A 14,391-nucleotide genomic window follows, 5' to 3' on the forward strand; every position below is an offset into this window, starting at 1 on the left:
TTTATTGCTTCCCTTGAGTCTATTTCCATTCCTAAGACTGTTAGGGATGCCTTGTCCCATCCTGGGTGGCGAAATGCCATGATTGAGGAGATGAACGCATTGGATCACAATGGTACTTAGGAGTTGGTCACTATGCCTGCGAGTAAAAGATCTATTGGTTGTAAATGGGTGTTTACTGTCAAAGTTAATTCTGATGGGTCTGTGGCTCGATTGAAGGCTCGTCTTGTGGCTAAGGGATATGCCCAAACTTATGGAGTTGATTATTCTGACACTTTTTCTCCCGTGGCTAAGCTTACTTCTGTCAGGTTACTCATCTCAATGGCTGCCATTCATGATTGGCCTTTGCATCAGCTTGATATCAAGAACGCCTTTTTGCATGGGGGTCTTCATGAAGAGGTGTACATGGAGCAACCTCCTGGGTTTGTTGCTCAGGGGGAGTTTGGGAAAGTATGTCGTCTTCGGCGATTGTTGTACGGGATGAAACAAAGTCCACGTGCATGGTTTGGAAAATTTAGTCAAGTTGTTGAGAAGTTTGGGATGGTGAAAGGCAAATCGGATCATTCCATGTTCTACAAGTGGTCCAAAACAGGTATCATCTGGTTGGTGCTTTACGTAGATGACATTGTCATTACAGGGAGCGACACCGAAGGGATTTTGTCTCTCAAGTCATTTCTTCACAGTCAATTCCAAACGAAAGATTTGGGACCACTAAAGTATTTCCTGGGTATTGAAGTTATGAGGAACAAAACAGGTATATTACTCTCCCAACGAAAATATGTTATTGACTTGCTCTCTGAAACAGGAAAACTAGGTACTAATACTCTCTGAAACAGGAAAACTAGGTACTAAACCATGCAATACTCCCATGACACCGAACTTGCAATTGTCAAAGGAAGGGGAATTGTTTGAAAATCCTGAGAGGTATAGGAGATTGGTTGGGAAGCTAAACTACTTGACCGTAACCCATCCAGATATTGCATACCCAGTTAGCGTTTTGAGTCAGTACATGTCATATCCAACTATTGATCACTGGGCAGCTGTAGAGCACATCTTGAGTTACTTAAAGGGAGCTCCGGGACACGGAATTTTGTATAAGAATCACGGTCACACTCGGATTGAGTGTTTTACTGATGCGGATTGGGCAGGTTCCAAATAGGATCGTAGATCAACAACTGGATATTGTGTTTTCTTTGGAGGTAATCTGGTTTCCTGGAAGAGTAAGAAGCAGAATGTAGTCTCTCGTTCGAGTGCAGAGTCTGAATATAGAGCGATGGCACAATCAACGAGTGAAGTAATGTGGATACACAACCTTTTGTATGAGTCTGGTTTCAAAGCTCCAATTCCTGCAAAGTTATGGTGTGATAACCAAGCTGCTCTTCATATTGCATCAAACCCGGTGTTCCATGAACGAACTAAGCACATAGAGATTGACTGTCATTTTGTACGTGAGAAGATACAACAAGGGTTAATCTCCACAGGATTTGTGAAGACAGGAGAACAACTTGGGGACTTATTCACGAAGGCCCTTACTGGAACCCGAGTCAGTTATTTGTGTAACAAGTTGGGCATGATCAATGTCTTTGCTCCAACTTGAGCGGGAGTGTTATAGAATATTCTGTGTGATTGAGTATCCTATATTTTAGGAAACTAGAATATTAGCATACCATATCAGTCTAGATCAAGCTAGTATTTAAGGGGAGGTTGACTAACCCTAAAGATAGACAGAAAGAGGAAGAACTCTCAAGAGGTATTCTTTTTCTCTCCCAGTACTCTAACAATTATTTACTAAGACTGTGTGATCTAATGGTACTCGGGTTGGACTTTCACTTGGAAGGTTGTGAGTTTAAGCCTCAATGAAGGTGTTATTGGTTCTTTATGTTTCAATAGGCTGAGAAAGTATATGAACATATACTACATTGTAATAGAGCCAGTAGCAATAAAAAATATTATTGATTATATTAAACAATAGTTTTAGCTATTTCGCTAATTCAAACGGGTAAAATCAAACAAATTCATTAAAAATTAGTAAATATGTCATTTTCCAAACACCACATTTATTTATATTTTTTTATTATTATTTGTGTTGTTACTTGTCAATCTACTTTTATTATTATTATTATTATTATTATTATTATTATTATTATTAAGTAAAGGGAATCAATTCATTAAATCAGAAACAATAATGGAAACAAAAAACGCAGGGGCTCGGCAAACCGATGCAAAACTCGAGACCTGATACATAACCAATTTCTTTAGCTAATACATGAATAGCTTGATTCGCGAATCTCTTAACAGACATGAAGCATAAATGAGCAAATGGCATATTAGCTTATTTTAATATCAGAAATAATTAAACCTAACGAGGAATAAAAGTCATCCGACTGAATAGTATTGCACACTTAGAGAGCATCCATTTCTACGTCCACATTATTATTATTATTATTATTTTGAAAACAACCAAACCAAATATATTAATTAGAACTAGAACTGTTACATAGAAGCGTACTCACATAACAAGGGGGATAAAATCTAAAAACATAATAAGTGTGAATGAAAGTTATATCCCTGATTTATGTCCGTTTTTTCCGTTAAGTTTTTTGTACATTATGCTATAAAGGTTGTACATTAAAATATTTTGGACAAACATACCCCTACCGTTATAACTTCCGTTATCTTTTCCACTATTGTTACCATGCACATGCATCCATCATATATTTTCTTATCTTCTTCATTAATAATAATATATACACATTATATATTTGAGTTATATGTTAATTATTACATAAAATATAAATATCAAATTTATAAAAATGATTTACATTATTATTATTATTTAGAATAATTTAAATATCTAAAATCTAAATATATTTAAAATTTTAATATAATGTATTAATATTGGGCACTTATTTTTTACGCATCGCGCATAAAAAATACTAGTAAAATAAAAATAAAAAAAAAAAAACTCAATTCTATTATCTCCTATATAACTAAGAGCTCTTTTGGCTAAACAATGAGCCATCATATTTTTACTACGATGCACGTAGCAAAACGTAACCATAGACATTTGACGCAGCAAGTCACGGATATCTACGTCCACATTATTAATAACTTATTTTTTGCTTTTTGTGTTGTGGTCTTTTTCAATGACAATTGAAAGTATGGAGTATCAATCCAAATACATTTCAGGCAAGTGGCAATCCAAATACATTATTACATTTCAGGCAAGTGGGCGCACCGCCATTGACTAGACTATGAACATACAATTAAGTCAATAATATTATGTATTATGCAGACATTTTTGAATGTCCGTCTTTAGAACATCCTTAGGCTCTATTTGGCAAACTTAGCTGAAAAGTTATAAGTTAGGAGCTGAAAGCTGAAAAAGAACTGAAAGCTGAAAAGCTACAAGTCCAGAGCTGAAAACTGAAGAGCTGTTAAGCTAGCTGTTATGATTGAAAGTGTTTGATAAAATTAGCTTTTTGATAAGCTGATAAATGTAAAAAGACTAAAAAAGACATCTTCATAAAATTTAAATTAGTTTGTTTATATATTAAAATTTAACATTTTATCTTTAAAAAAAATTAACATTTTGAAATAAAATTATTAGCATAATCATGATCTAGCATCTCATAATGAAGTAGTAATATTGTTGCAAACCTAATAATAATAATAATAATAATAATAATAATAATAATAATAATAATAATAATAATAATAATAATAATAATAATAATAATAATAATAATATTTGCGGTGAAAGTTACAAATAATGGAGAAGAGAAAAGAGTTTTAATTGGGAAGGGTAATTTATGTCGTTTCTTTAAAATAATAAAGATAAATATGAAAAAAAAAAGTTAGGAAGCTTGGAGCTTATTTTGGGAACATTACCAAACAGAGCTTATAGCTTATTAGTAGCTTAAAATAAGCTATAAACTCCTAAATAAGCTCTGCCAAACAGAGTCTTAATAGTTGATCTCCGTTGCGATTTTTGTCAAATTTTTGTAAGTGTGATTAGGAAAGAGATAAAAATGTGGGTGAAAAAAGAAAATGAAAAAATTAAATAAATTCTGACATATTATTAAAAAAAAAAAAGAGTAAAAAGTGTTTCAAAAGTCAGAGTGGCCGCCAACTACGCGCCCGCTGTAGGCGCAAGGTGCGCGCCAAGTGTCTTTAATTTGTTATTATTATTATTTTTTTAATTTTTAATTCTGACATTTATAAAATATCAAAGGGAAAAGAACACAAAAGTGAATGACAAACCAGATAAGGAAAGTAAATGTTAACACTTGAAAATCATTTTTAACTCTAAAAAAACAATTGAAATCTTAATTATAATATAGTCATATGGTTTGGTGAGCAATTATTGTTACAATTATTTTTTTAAATGGTGATGATGATTAATAGTCATTTATATTTATAAATAATTGTTTGGTCTTTAAAGGTCAATTGTATGTTACTACATCTAGAGTTAGAAATCTCAAAGGTCTAAAAAATTTGATCAGTGGTGACTTTAAAATTGTAATTCAATTACTATTGTAGTTTACTAAGTTCTTAAACATTTGTAATATTAAATACTATGTACTAAAATTTTAATATAGTTTAAGATTTGTAATAATCACCCACCTTAAATATTATTTTAATTGTAAATATATTTATGTTCATAATTTTATCATAGGAATTCACACATAATAATTATTAAATAACAAAAATTTTATATATGAACAAGGTTGCAGTAGGCGCTAGGCGCTAGTCGGGCGGCCGGGCAGCGCCTAGCGCCTAGGCGGATTCTAGGCGGCGCTAGGCGGGCACCAAAAAAATTTTAAAAAATAGTGACAGACTTGTAGTTCGACAATTTTAATGAGGTTGTTTTCAACGTTCACTCAAATAACACATCTAAATAAATGAAATAATGATAGTTTATAAGTCATAACGTCATAATAATATTAAAATCAATAATTAATGAAAGACGACATTGGTAAAAATCGAACAAAATCGGTCAAAAACGGTCAAAAACGATCAAAATCGAACAAAATCGGTCGACTCGGCCGAGTTTGGCCGCCGAGGCCGCCTAGGCGGCCGGCCGAGTTTTGGCTGCCGGCCAAAACTCTAAGGCTCGGTGCCGCCTAGCGGCTAGGCGGCTAGGCGGCCGAGTTTTGCAACCTTGTATATGAATAAACCTCATATAGGGTATATTTTTATAACATATTTTTCGTGCATCGCACGGGACAAATACTAGGCGATGCACTTGAAAGGAGACAAAATATATGAATTCTAGTCGTATTTTGATAGCTATATATATATATATATATATATATATATATTATATAGAATTACATTCAGGTGAAAACACATCTTAAAATACAAACCTGTGGACAATTTAGGGACGTTGGATTATGAGATTGGAGGGGTCTGATTGCTCCGCGTGGACATTTGGTTTTTACGGTAAGTTTGCTTGGTTTTTATTTTAAGTGGGTTATTTGTGGTATTTTGCCATAAGTTTGTAACCTAGTCAAAATAGTCTAGAGACTTCCACGCGCATCACACTTCATTATCGTCTGTCCGCTTCTCGCTCTCCATCCGTGCATTGTAGACACTGCCGATTGTCGCGTTGATTTCGCTGATTCGTCTATCGGTATTCACTTCCACGTAGCCATGGTAGTTGGTGGGGACCGCGGCGCAACTAAGAGGCGGGGACCACCGGTGGGAGCTGACGGCCGAGGTATGTGTTCCTTTTGCGTTTTCTGGTTTTTTTTTTTTTTTTTGGTTTGTTTATTATGTTTTTTGTTGTTTTGTTCTTCTTTTGTTGGGGGTTTGTTTGTTTGTAGGCATGGCAGGGGTTTTGTGGGTGGTGGATTGGTGTGTTCGCCGGATTTTAACCGGAATTGGGGATCTAGGGTTTTTTATTTTTGGGGATTTGTTGCATGGTTTATAGGTTTAGTTATCTGTGTTTTGATTTTTTTTTTTTTTTTTTTGTATTTGATTATTTCCCTACGTCTGTTTTCTCCATCCTTATCTAGTGTTTTTTTTTTTATTTATTTATATGGTGCATTGAAGTAATTCATTGGTATGGGTGTAAATATTGTTCTTAGATGATGTTAGTCCTTTTTTCTTTGGTTTTTCTGATGCCGAGGCAACCGTATTCCTGTTGTGGAATTTTAGAGTATGTGTTTGTTGTTTTTTTTTTTTTTTTTTTTTTCCCCAGTATGTAAATGGGTGTTCTTTTCTTTCGTTGTTTATTTGCTATTTCCATTTCCAGTTTTAGAGTAGAGTGTAAGCAGTAGGAGAGTTGTTGTTCTTGCATTCTCTGTTTTTTTTTTTTTGAAGAAACTAAAATCCCATGTTTTTAGTTTTGGATTATATTGGTATATATTGATCTGTATGGTTTAGCTAAGAAATTAGAAGCAAAAACACTATACACCCCCTCAACAATGGCCAGCAAAATGTACAAAACCTTCTTATGCAACAGCACAACAGAGTGGGCATCTGTGATCATCACTGGGAATTGGCACTTACCATCAGATGGATCCTCATCTGTCACCACAGCCAACCCGGAAAATCGCAATCCCACGCGTTCTACCCGATGAATAGATGGTGGGGCTATTCATCCCTTGTAGAGAACCATTGTTCAGTAAGTTTTTCAATGTGGTAACTCTCTACTGTTGGATGAGAGCTGTACATATGTTTGATACCCTCGCTTCTTTTTCATATTGGAAATGTATTGTTGGGTTCTACTACTTTTTCATTTTTTTATGCAGCCAATTAGCTATCTTCAATTTAAAAGTTAGCATCAACTTAAAACTCTCAGCCCACCTCACTTACCTTAGCAATGATTGCACGAGGCCATTTTTCATATTTGCTTTCAATGTGAAGCAGCACCACTTTGTTGTGTTTTTTTGCCACAAAATATTCAGCTCCGGACATTTGTCATATTGTTATATTGTTTAATCTCTTTCTCAGCTCTTGGAAACCATTATAAGAATATATATTTGATTTATATATGCGCATGCACTGCAAATAGTGTTGTAACTGCTGATCTGAGGGTGAATGTGTTTCAATTCTGGATATATGGGTTCCACAAATTGAAAGAAAATATATAAAAACTACTGCTACTTTTTGAGCTACGTACTCATCATTGATTCTGCCAGACTATGTTCACAAATAATGAAAAAATGCCAAACTATATGCACAATGAAATGGGGACCTATGATTCTGGCAGATGGAATAAGATGTTTGAGTAAAAATGTGAAACATATGGTTTGATTTTTGAGCACTGTATTTTTTATTTTATTTTAAGTGTGGTAGTTGAATCTTACAACCAATGCAAATCCACCTTTTCCCCTTCCTAGCTTGGTTACCATTCTATCTATCTTCCGCAAGTGCGTGCAGTGCGAGGACCACAGGCTCACTGATGATGGTGAGACCAACCAACTGAAATGTTCTCTCTCCAGTATTATTTCAGTACCCGGCCGGCCGGCCAGAATATTGTGATAGATTCATGCCCATTGAAATAAAAGTAGAGGGAGCTGAGCTGAGCTAGGAAGCTAAGAAGGCTTAGTTAATAAACACGTGTGTGCACAGTTGCATTGAATTCTGTGCATGGATACAAACTAGATATATTTCACAAAAGAGACTAATTCAAAAATCTCTTATACGCTTAGTTTTTAATATGTGTGTGCATAACTAAAAAAATTCCAACCATGGATTAAAACTAAATAAATTTCACATAAGTGAGTAGGTCACTATTAGCTTATAGGCTTCGTAATTACAAACTTGTGTGCACAACTGACTATTGAACTATTAACTTGTAGGTTTAGTTAATAAACACGTGTGTGAACAGTTGCGTTGAATTATGTGCATGGATACTGAATAGGTAAATTTCATAAAAGAGACTAATTCAAAAATCTCTTATACGCTTAGTTTTTAAATACATGAGTGCACATTGGGTTTAATTATGTGCGTGCACAACTAAAAAATTCCAACCATGGGTTAAAACTAAATAAATTCCACATAAGTGAGTAGTTTACTATTAGCTTATAGGCTTCGTAATTACAAACATGTGTGCACAATGGCGTTATATAGTGTCCAAAGCTCTACTAAATAATTACCAACCATGGGTAGAGTTTAAAACAGACTAGTTCAATATTATCGTATACGCTTAATTTTTAAATACGTGGGTGCACATTTGTGTTAAATAATGTGCATAGCTCAACAAACTAAATAAATTATGTGTGTGCACAACTAAATAAATAAATTTAACAATACTGAGTAGTTCACTATTGGCTTATAGGCTTAGTAATAAAAAACGTGGGTGCACAATGGCGTAAAACAGTGTGCATGGCGCAACAAACTAACTTCCAACGATCGGTAAAATTCAAAAGTTTGACGAGTATTTAATTCAACTTCAAATGAAGTTAGTATTCGTATTGCTTTAAACCATAAGGGACTATTCGTCTGATAGGTCTATTTTGTCTGAACAATTCTGGCTGTCGTGGCCTGGCCTGAACATAACGCACCTCTTATTATTGTCCACTCCCGTAAATGGTATAGAGACAAGTCTGTATCTGCAGAGTCAATATTGTTTGGTTATTAGTGTACACATAAAATAGTAATAAAAGTCAAATTTTTTGTCCCACCGCGCTTATCAGTAAAAATTCAAAAAACTAAGGGATTCATCCATGCACATAAAATTACTTAGGTGTGCACCCAACAACGAAAGACTAAATAAGACCGCAATCATCAAAAGTAAGGCTCAATAACTCATATATATGCGTCCAGTATTACCTGCAGTGTCATCATTTTTTTTTAGAGTTAATAGTGCACACATATCTGGTACGTATAACACAAACGTATATAATTAAGAACAGACTGTGTGACTATGTGCGTATTGTATATTGCGGTCAACTGTGCACACTTACAGTATAAAGCATGCACACATGTTACTACTATTTTAAATCTGCCCAGTTCTCCGATGCGCACACGATAATCTAAACTCGTGCACACACGCGGAATCTAAACAGACCAATAATTCAACCATTCAAAATAATAATTTTACCGTGGGTTGTAGGTCTGTTTTGCTTTGGTCTACTCCTACTATAATTACTATTCTTTAATTTAGGTTACATATCAAAATAATAATTTTACTGTAATTAGACTACCATTCAATTGTCTTAATTGCCCTTTTATTCTTAATTAAGGATCCTACTATATATTTTTCTTCTTAAATCTCAACCATTAATCTAATCTAATCTTATGGCCCATATTTGTCCACTAGTTTGTATTTTAAGGGGGTTTGCATGTGAATGCAACCCTATATATATATATATATATATATATATATATATATATATATATATTCCTACTCAAAGAAAAGAAGACAAAATATGTAGAAAAGTAAAAGTTAGGCGATGTTTCATTTCTTTGTTGTCCAATATAGTTTGGAATTTTACTAAATCTACTTTCAAATTCTAATCTCACACTTTTACTCTCTAATATGACAACAACTTTAAGTTATTGTCATCATGTGAGTCCAAGAGAAATGTCTATCTCAAAAATTTAAAATGAGTAAAACTTAGATATATAACACCCACAAGAGAAATGTCTATCTCAAAAATTTTAAAATAAATAAAATTTAGAAATAGAACATTAGAACTTAGAGTCCACGTATTAATTTTCTATAAGTCGTTCCAAGAAGACCCGCAAGTGAATAGAAGACCAATTCTTTTGCGTAATTTGTCACAAACGATCCATATTCCTTGGAATTTATGATAAACTTTGTCAATTGATCCGGCAAGGAAAGCTGGTGGCGGCTGAAATTCTGTTTTTTTTTTTTTTTTTTTAATTTTAAATTATTTTTTATTGACAATTATAATCAATTTTGACTATATTATCTTGCATTTGTAAACTTAGAATTACCTATTTAAATACGCAAATTCAACATTCAATTATCTATGCATGAATAATTCCAATATAATCTTGCATTGATATACTTTAAAGTACTTATTTAAAAAAAAAAAAAACATTAAGCATTATCTTGTAAAAAACTAGTATATATATATATATATATATATATATATATATATATATATATATATATATAGTTGTTAATTGCAGTAGTCGTAGAGCATACAACAAAACTTATACATAATATACTGCTAAATCAATTATATATCTTGAATCCTCCAATTAAAGCTGATGATGAGGATTTGTGGTTGTTATCTTCAGTGGCTTCTGTTCCTTTTGATTATTATTCAATATTCAAATGGCTGCTTTGAGAATGAGAGTAAAGCTCTTCTAAGCTTCAAACACAGCATTACTTTTGACTCATTCGGCTCTCTTTCCTCATGGGGAGATGATGATGACTGCTGCAAATGGAAAGGAATTGGCTGCGATAACAGAACAGGCCATGTTGTTGCTCTTCATTTGGGGAGTCAAGACTTACAAGGTGAAATCAGCCCTTCCTTGCTTCATTTACCGTTTCTCACTTTCTTGGATCTTAGTTTCAATGAATTTGAAACAATTCCGAATTTCATTGGCTCTCTCAACAACTTGGTCTATCTTAATCTTTCTTATAATTATCTGTTTGGAAATGTTCCTCCTCATCTGGGAAATATTTCCACTTTGAAATATCTTGACCTTGGCAACTACAATTTTCATGAACTAAAAGTAGTCGACACCTTGGAATGGATTTCTCATCTTTCTTCTTTGGAGTATCTCAAAATGGATGGGGTAGACCTTCATTCTGTTTCAGATTGGCTTCACTCAATTTCAAACCTTTCTTTGCTCACAACACTAAGCCTATATTCCTGCTACCTTCCAACTCCCCCAACTTTTCCCCTACTGAATTTGAGGCATCTTAACAAGTTGAAAATTCTCGATTTATCCTCCAACTCTTTGTCTTTCAACTTTTCACAACTCATTTTAGGTTCGGAGAAATTGATAGAGATTTTGAGATTGAGTGATAACAAAATTGTGGGATCACTGGATGATACCAGAGAGTTTAATTCCCTAAGAGAATTAAACTTGGAGAATAATCAACTTTCTGGTTCACTGCCTGACATGTCAAAAATGTTGTCCTTAGAAATTTTTGCAATTGGCAATAATCACTTCCATGGAAACTTAATGGGAAGTAACATCGGCCGCCTCTCTAATCTCAAATTTCTAGATGTTTCTTCAAATTCTTTGGATGGAGCCATATCTGAAATCAGCTTCTCTAATTTTAGCAAATTGGATGTGCTCATCTTGTCTGATAACTCTTTGACACTGAATTTAGGAACCCACTGGATTCCCCCATTTCAGTTAAGAGGTCTAGGCCTCAGATCTTGTGAGTTGGGCCCCAAATTTCCTTATTGGCTCCACACACAGACAGAACTTGATACTCTTGATATCTCAAATAATGGGATTTCAGATCTCATTCCTCAATGGCTCACCAACCTATCCGAGTTAGGGCATTTGAGTGCTTCTCAAAACAGAATTTATGGAAAATTACCAAACATTCAATCAACTGTGGATCTAGTAGACTTTAGCAGCAATTTGCTAGAAGGTCATATACCAAAAAATTATTCGGCAGTATCAGTACTGAACCTTTCCAAAAACAAGCTTTCTGGAACCATTTCAGTTCTGTGTACAAATAATTCTTTTCTACTTGACCTTTCAAACAATTTTTTTACGGAGAAGTTTCCTGAATGTTTGGCGAAAGTTAATGATTTGGTTAGTTTAAACTTGGCAAATAATAACTTCTTTGGTGAAATCCCCTTATCCATAGGACACTTGAATAGTATGCAATCACTACATTTGAGAAACAATAAGTTTTATGGGGAAATTCCTGAGTCTCTAAAAAATTGCACTTCATTGTTTGTTTTGGATCTTGGAAATAATTATTTAACTGGGGGTATTCCTGCATCGATCGGGGAAAGCTTAAAATTCTTGAAGATCCTTATCCTGAATTCAAATGAACTAAAAGGATCAATCCCAACTAACATATGCCAACTTCAATCCATTCAAATAATGGATTTGTCTTCAAACCATTTATCTGGTTCCATTCCAACTTGCTTCAATTCATTAATGACTGACTATGATGAATGGATGCCAACCGTGGAGACTTCTGGAGCTTCTCATGAACCCTATGGGATTAAAGACTCCCTCGACGAATCTTTCTTTGATTATGAATGGCTTATATGGAAGGGTACAGAGGTGGAGTATGGTAAGAATCTCAAATTCATGAAGCTCATAGATCTCTCAAGCAATAAATTGGTTGGAGAAATCCCAGTTGAGATAACTGATTTGCATATCCTTAATTCACTAAACTTGTCAAGAAACAATCTCACTGGATCCATCCCAAACAAGATTGGTGAGATGAGGTCGCTAGAGAATCTCGACCTCTCAAACAATCAACTTTCTGGAGCAATACCAATGAGCTTTGCTAGTTTATCATTTCTTGCTCACTTGGACTTGTCGAACAACAATTTGTCTGGTTGTATTCCACTCGGCACTCAGTTGCAAGGATTCACAGAGGCTTATCAGGGAAATTCAAAGCTACGAGGGCCTCCACTTCCAACAAACTGTCATAGAGATGAACCTGGAAATGCTCCACAACAAGGGGGAATTGATGAAATTGAAGAAGATGAAGGATGGATTATTTGGGACTTTGACTTCTTTGTGAGTTTGATACTTGGATTCATTCTTGGTTTTTGGGGAGTATGCGGAACCTTAATACTCAAGCGTTCTTGGAGACATGCATACTTCCAATTTTTAGAAGACAAAAAAGAGAAGTTTTGCACTGCCATTGTAATCTATGGAGCCAAATTGAAGAGAGGCATGGGAGTTAGCTAGATTGAAGTAAAAGGTAATATATTTAAGATAAATTCTAAAATTTTCATTTGAAATTACAATATATTTTTGTTTAGCAATAAAGATTAATAAGTAAATGGTAATGCATTAAAACAGGATCAACTCATCTCCTTGAGCTGAAGGAAGTACGAAGGCCATTGAAGTACCTCCGATCCATGTCATTCTAAATAAAGTTCAATTATGTGTATTTGTATTCATATTTCAAGTCATGTAATTCTATTTTGTTCTGTATTGTGTATATTGAGGTTCTAATATATATCATCATACCATAGCCTACCTTGTAAGGTGGACTATTGAAATAAAGTTCATTTAAATATATCGAAGTTTCATTTTTAATATATTTAATATTACTTTTTGTTGTGCGAAAATTAAAGTTGTTTTTTTAAGTATACTACCAAAGAATGAATATTTAATAAATTAAAAATTAACTTTCAGTATATTAAAAATGAATTTAATGTAAGTGGTCCACCTTGTATCATGGTCCTTAGTATAATTTTCCGAGTTTCTATAATAAATATCTTTTCTTAAAAATTCATGTTGTTTCCAACAACATTGGAATAAAACTACTATCCTATACGCTATTTTACCATGCAACGATTTCAATCAGCAGAAATAACATCACAAAATATGGCTAAAATAATTATATTTGGTAGAAAAAATATGTAATTAGATTTTGATGAGTCAAAGTCTATTTTAGGGCTAGATTTTAAATCCCCAAAACTTTAAATTTAGTTAGACATTCAATTTTTGTTCGCAACAAAATCGCTATGTAATGGAATTAGAGGTAGTTTATCACAACAAGACTATAGTGTTGATATTAAAGTAAAGTCACCAACATCAAACCAGCACCGAGCTGAGCTAGCTGCCAGTTTGGCCACACCTAAGTACTGGAATAACGTTTATCCTTTCCCATGTTTAAGGCAAGTTAAAAACTTTCGCAGCAAATACTTTGAGCATTTTCAAAAAAGTTTAAATTACTAAAAGTCTACACATACAAATGAAGCCTAAAAAACTTAAACCCAATTACTCTAGAAAAGTATAATTTTAAATCATACAAATTTAATACAAACCCATGATACAGAACCAGCCCAAAAATAAAACACTTGCTTGCAAACCAGCACATTGCCCCAGCTTCCACACCCAGCTGGAACGTTATGTTGTGCACGTAGGGGTGGAAATAGGCCAGGCCGAGCTAGGCTTTTTAAAATTAGGCCTGGGCCTGTTAGGAAAACTTAAAGCCTGGGCCTGGGCCTAGGCCTGTATGTAGGCTTTTTTTTAGGCTCAAGCCTGAGCCTACAGTAGGCCTGGCCTGGCCTGAAGCCTTTTTAAAAGCCTATTTAGTAAAAAGGCTTTTAAAAAGGCTTCAAAATAGGTTCTAAATAGGCTTTTAGTCTATTTAAATAGGCTCAAAGCCTATTTAAAGCCTACATTTTAAAGCCTTTTAAATATTATATATATATGAATATACCTATAAAAAATAATTATATTATTAAGTTACAATCAAGTGAATCAACCAATATTCATAAATGACAAAACTAAGTTCAT

General features: G+C 33.9%; 1 protein-coding gene and 1 long non-coding RNA gene across 2 annotated transcripts; both read left to right on the forward strand.

Annotated features, from left to right (window-relative positions):
- The first annotated feature begins 1,544 nt into the window (after positions 1-1,544).
- On the forward strand, positions 1,545-4,019 carry LOC109163148. The gene is made up of 3 exons (XR_002051204.1): positions 1,545-1,619; positions 1,894-1,896; positions 4,007-4,019. It is a non-coding gene; the product is annotated as an uncharacterized LOC109163148 (long non-coding RNA).
- A 6,175-nt stretch (positions 4,020-10,194) lies between these two features.
- LOC109163023 (probable leucine-rich repeat receptor-like protein kinase At1g35710) lies at positions 10,195-13,182 on the forward strand. Its single transcript, XM_019311745.1, has 2 exons — positions 10,195-12,841; positions 12,943-13,182. Exon 1 carries the CDS (start codon positions 10,195-10,197, stop codon positions 12,826-12,828), a length of 2,634 nt encoding a protein of 877 aa, XP_019167290.1. The 3' UTR covers positions 12,829-12,841; positions 12,943-13,182.
- Positions 13,183-14,391: the final 1,209 nt, after the last annotated feature.

This window comes from Ipomoea nil, unplaced genomic scaffold (genome assembly GCF_001879475.1).
Source record: "Ipomoea nil cultivar Tokyo-kokei standard unplaced genomic scaffold, Asagao_1.1 scaffold2975, whole genome shotgun sequence".
NCBI lineage: Eukaryota > Viridiplantae > Streptophyta > Magnoliopsida > Solanales > Convolvulaceae > Ipomoea > Ipomoea nil.

Coding starts and splice junctions, on each gene's coding strand:
- LOC109163023 (XM_019311745.1), top strand. CDS start 10,195: ATGAGGATTTGTGGTTGTTATCTTCAGTGGCTTCTGTTCCTTTTGATT.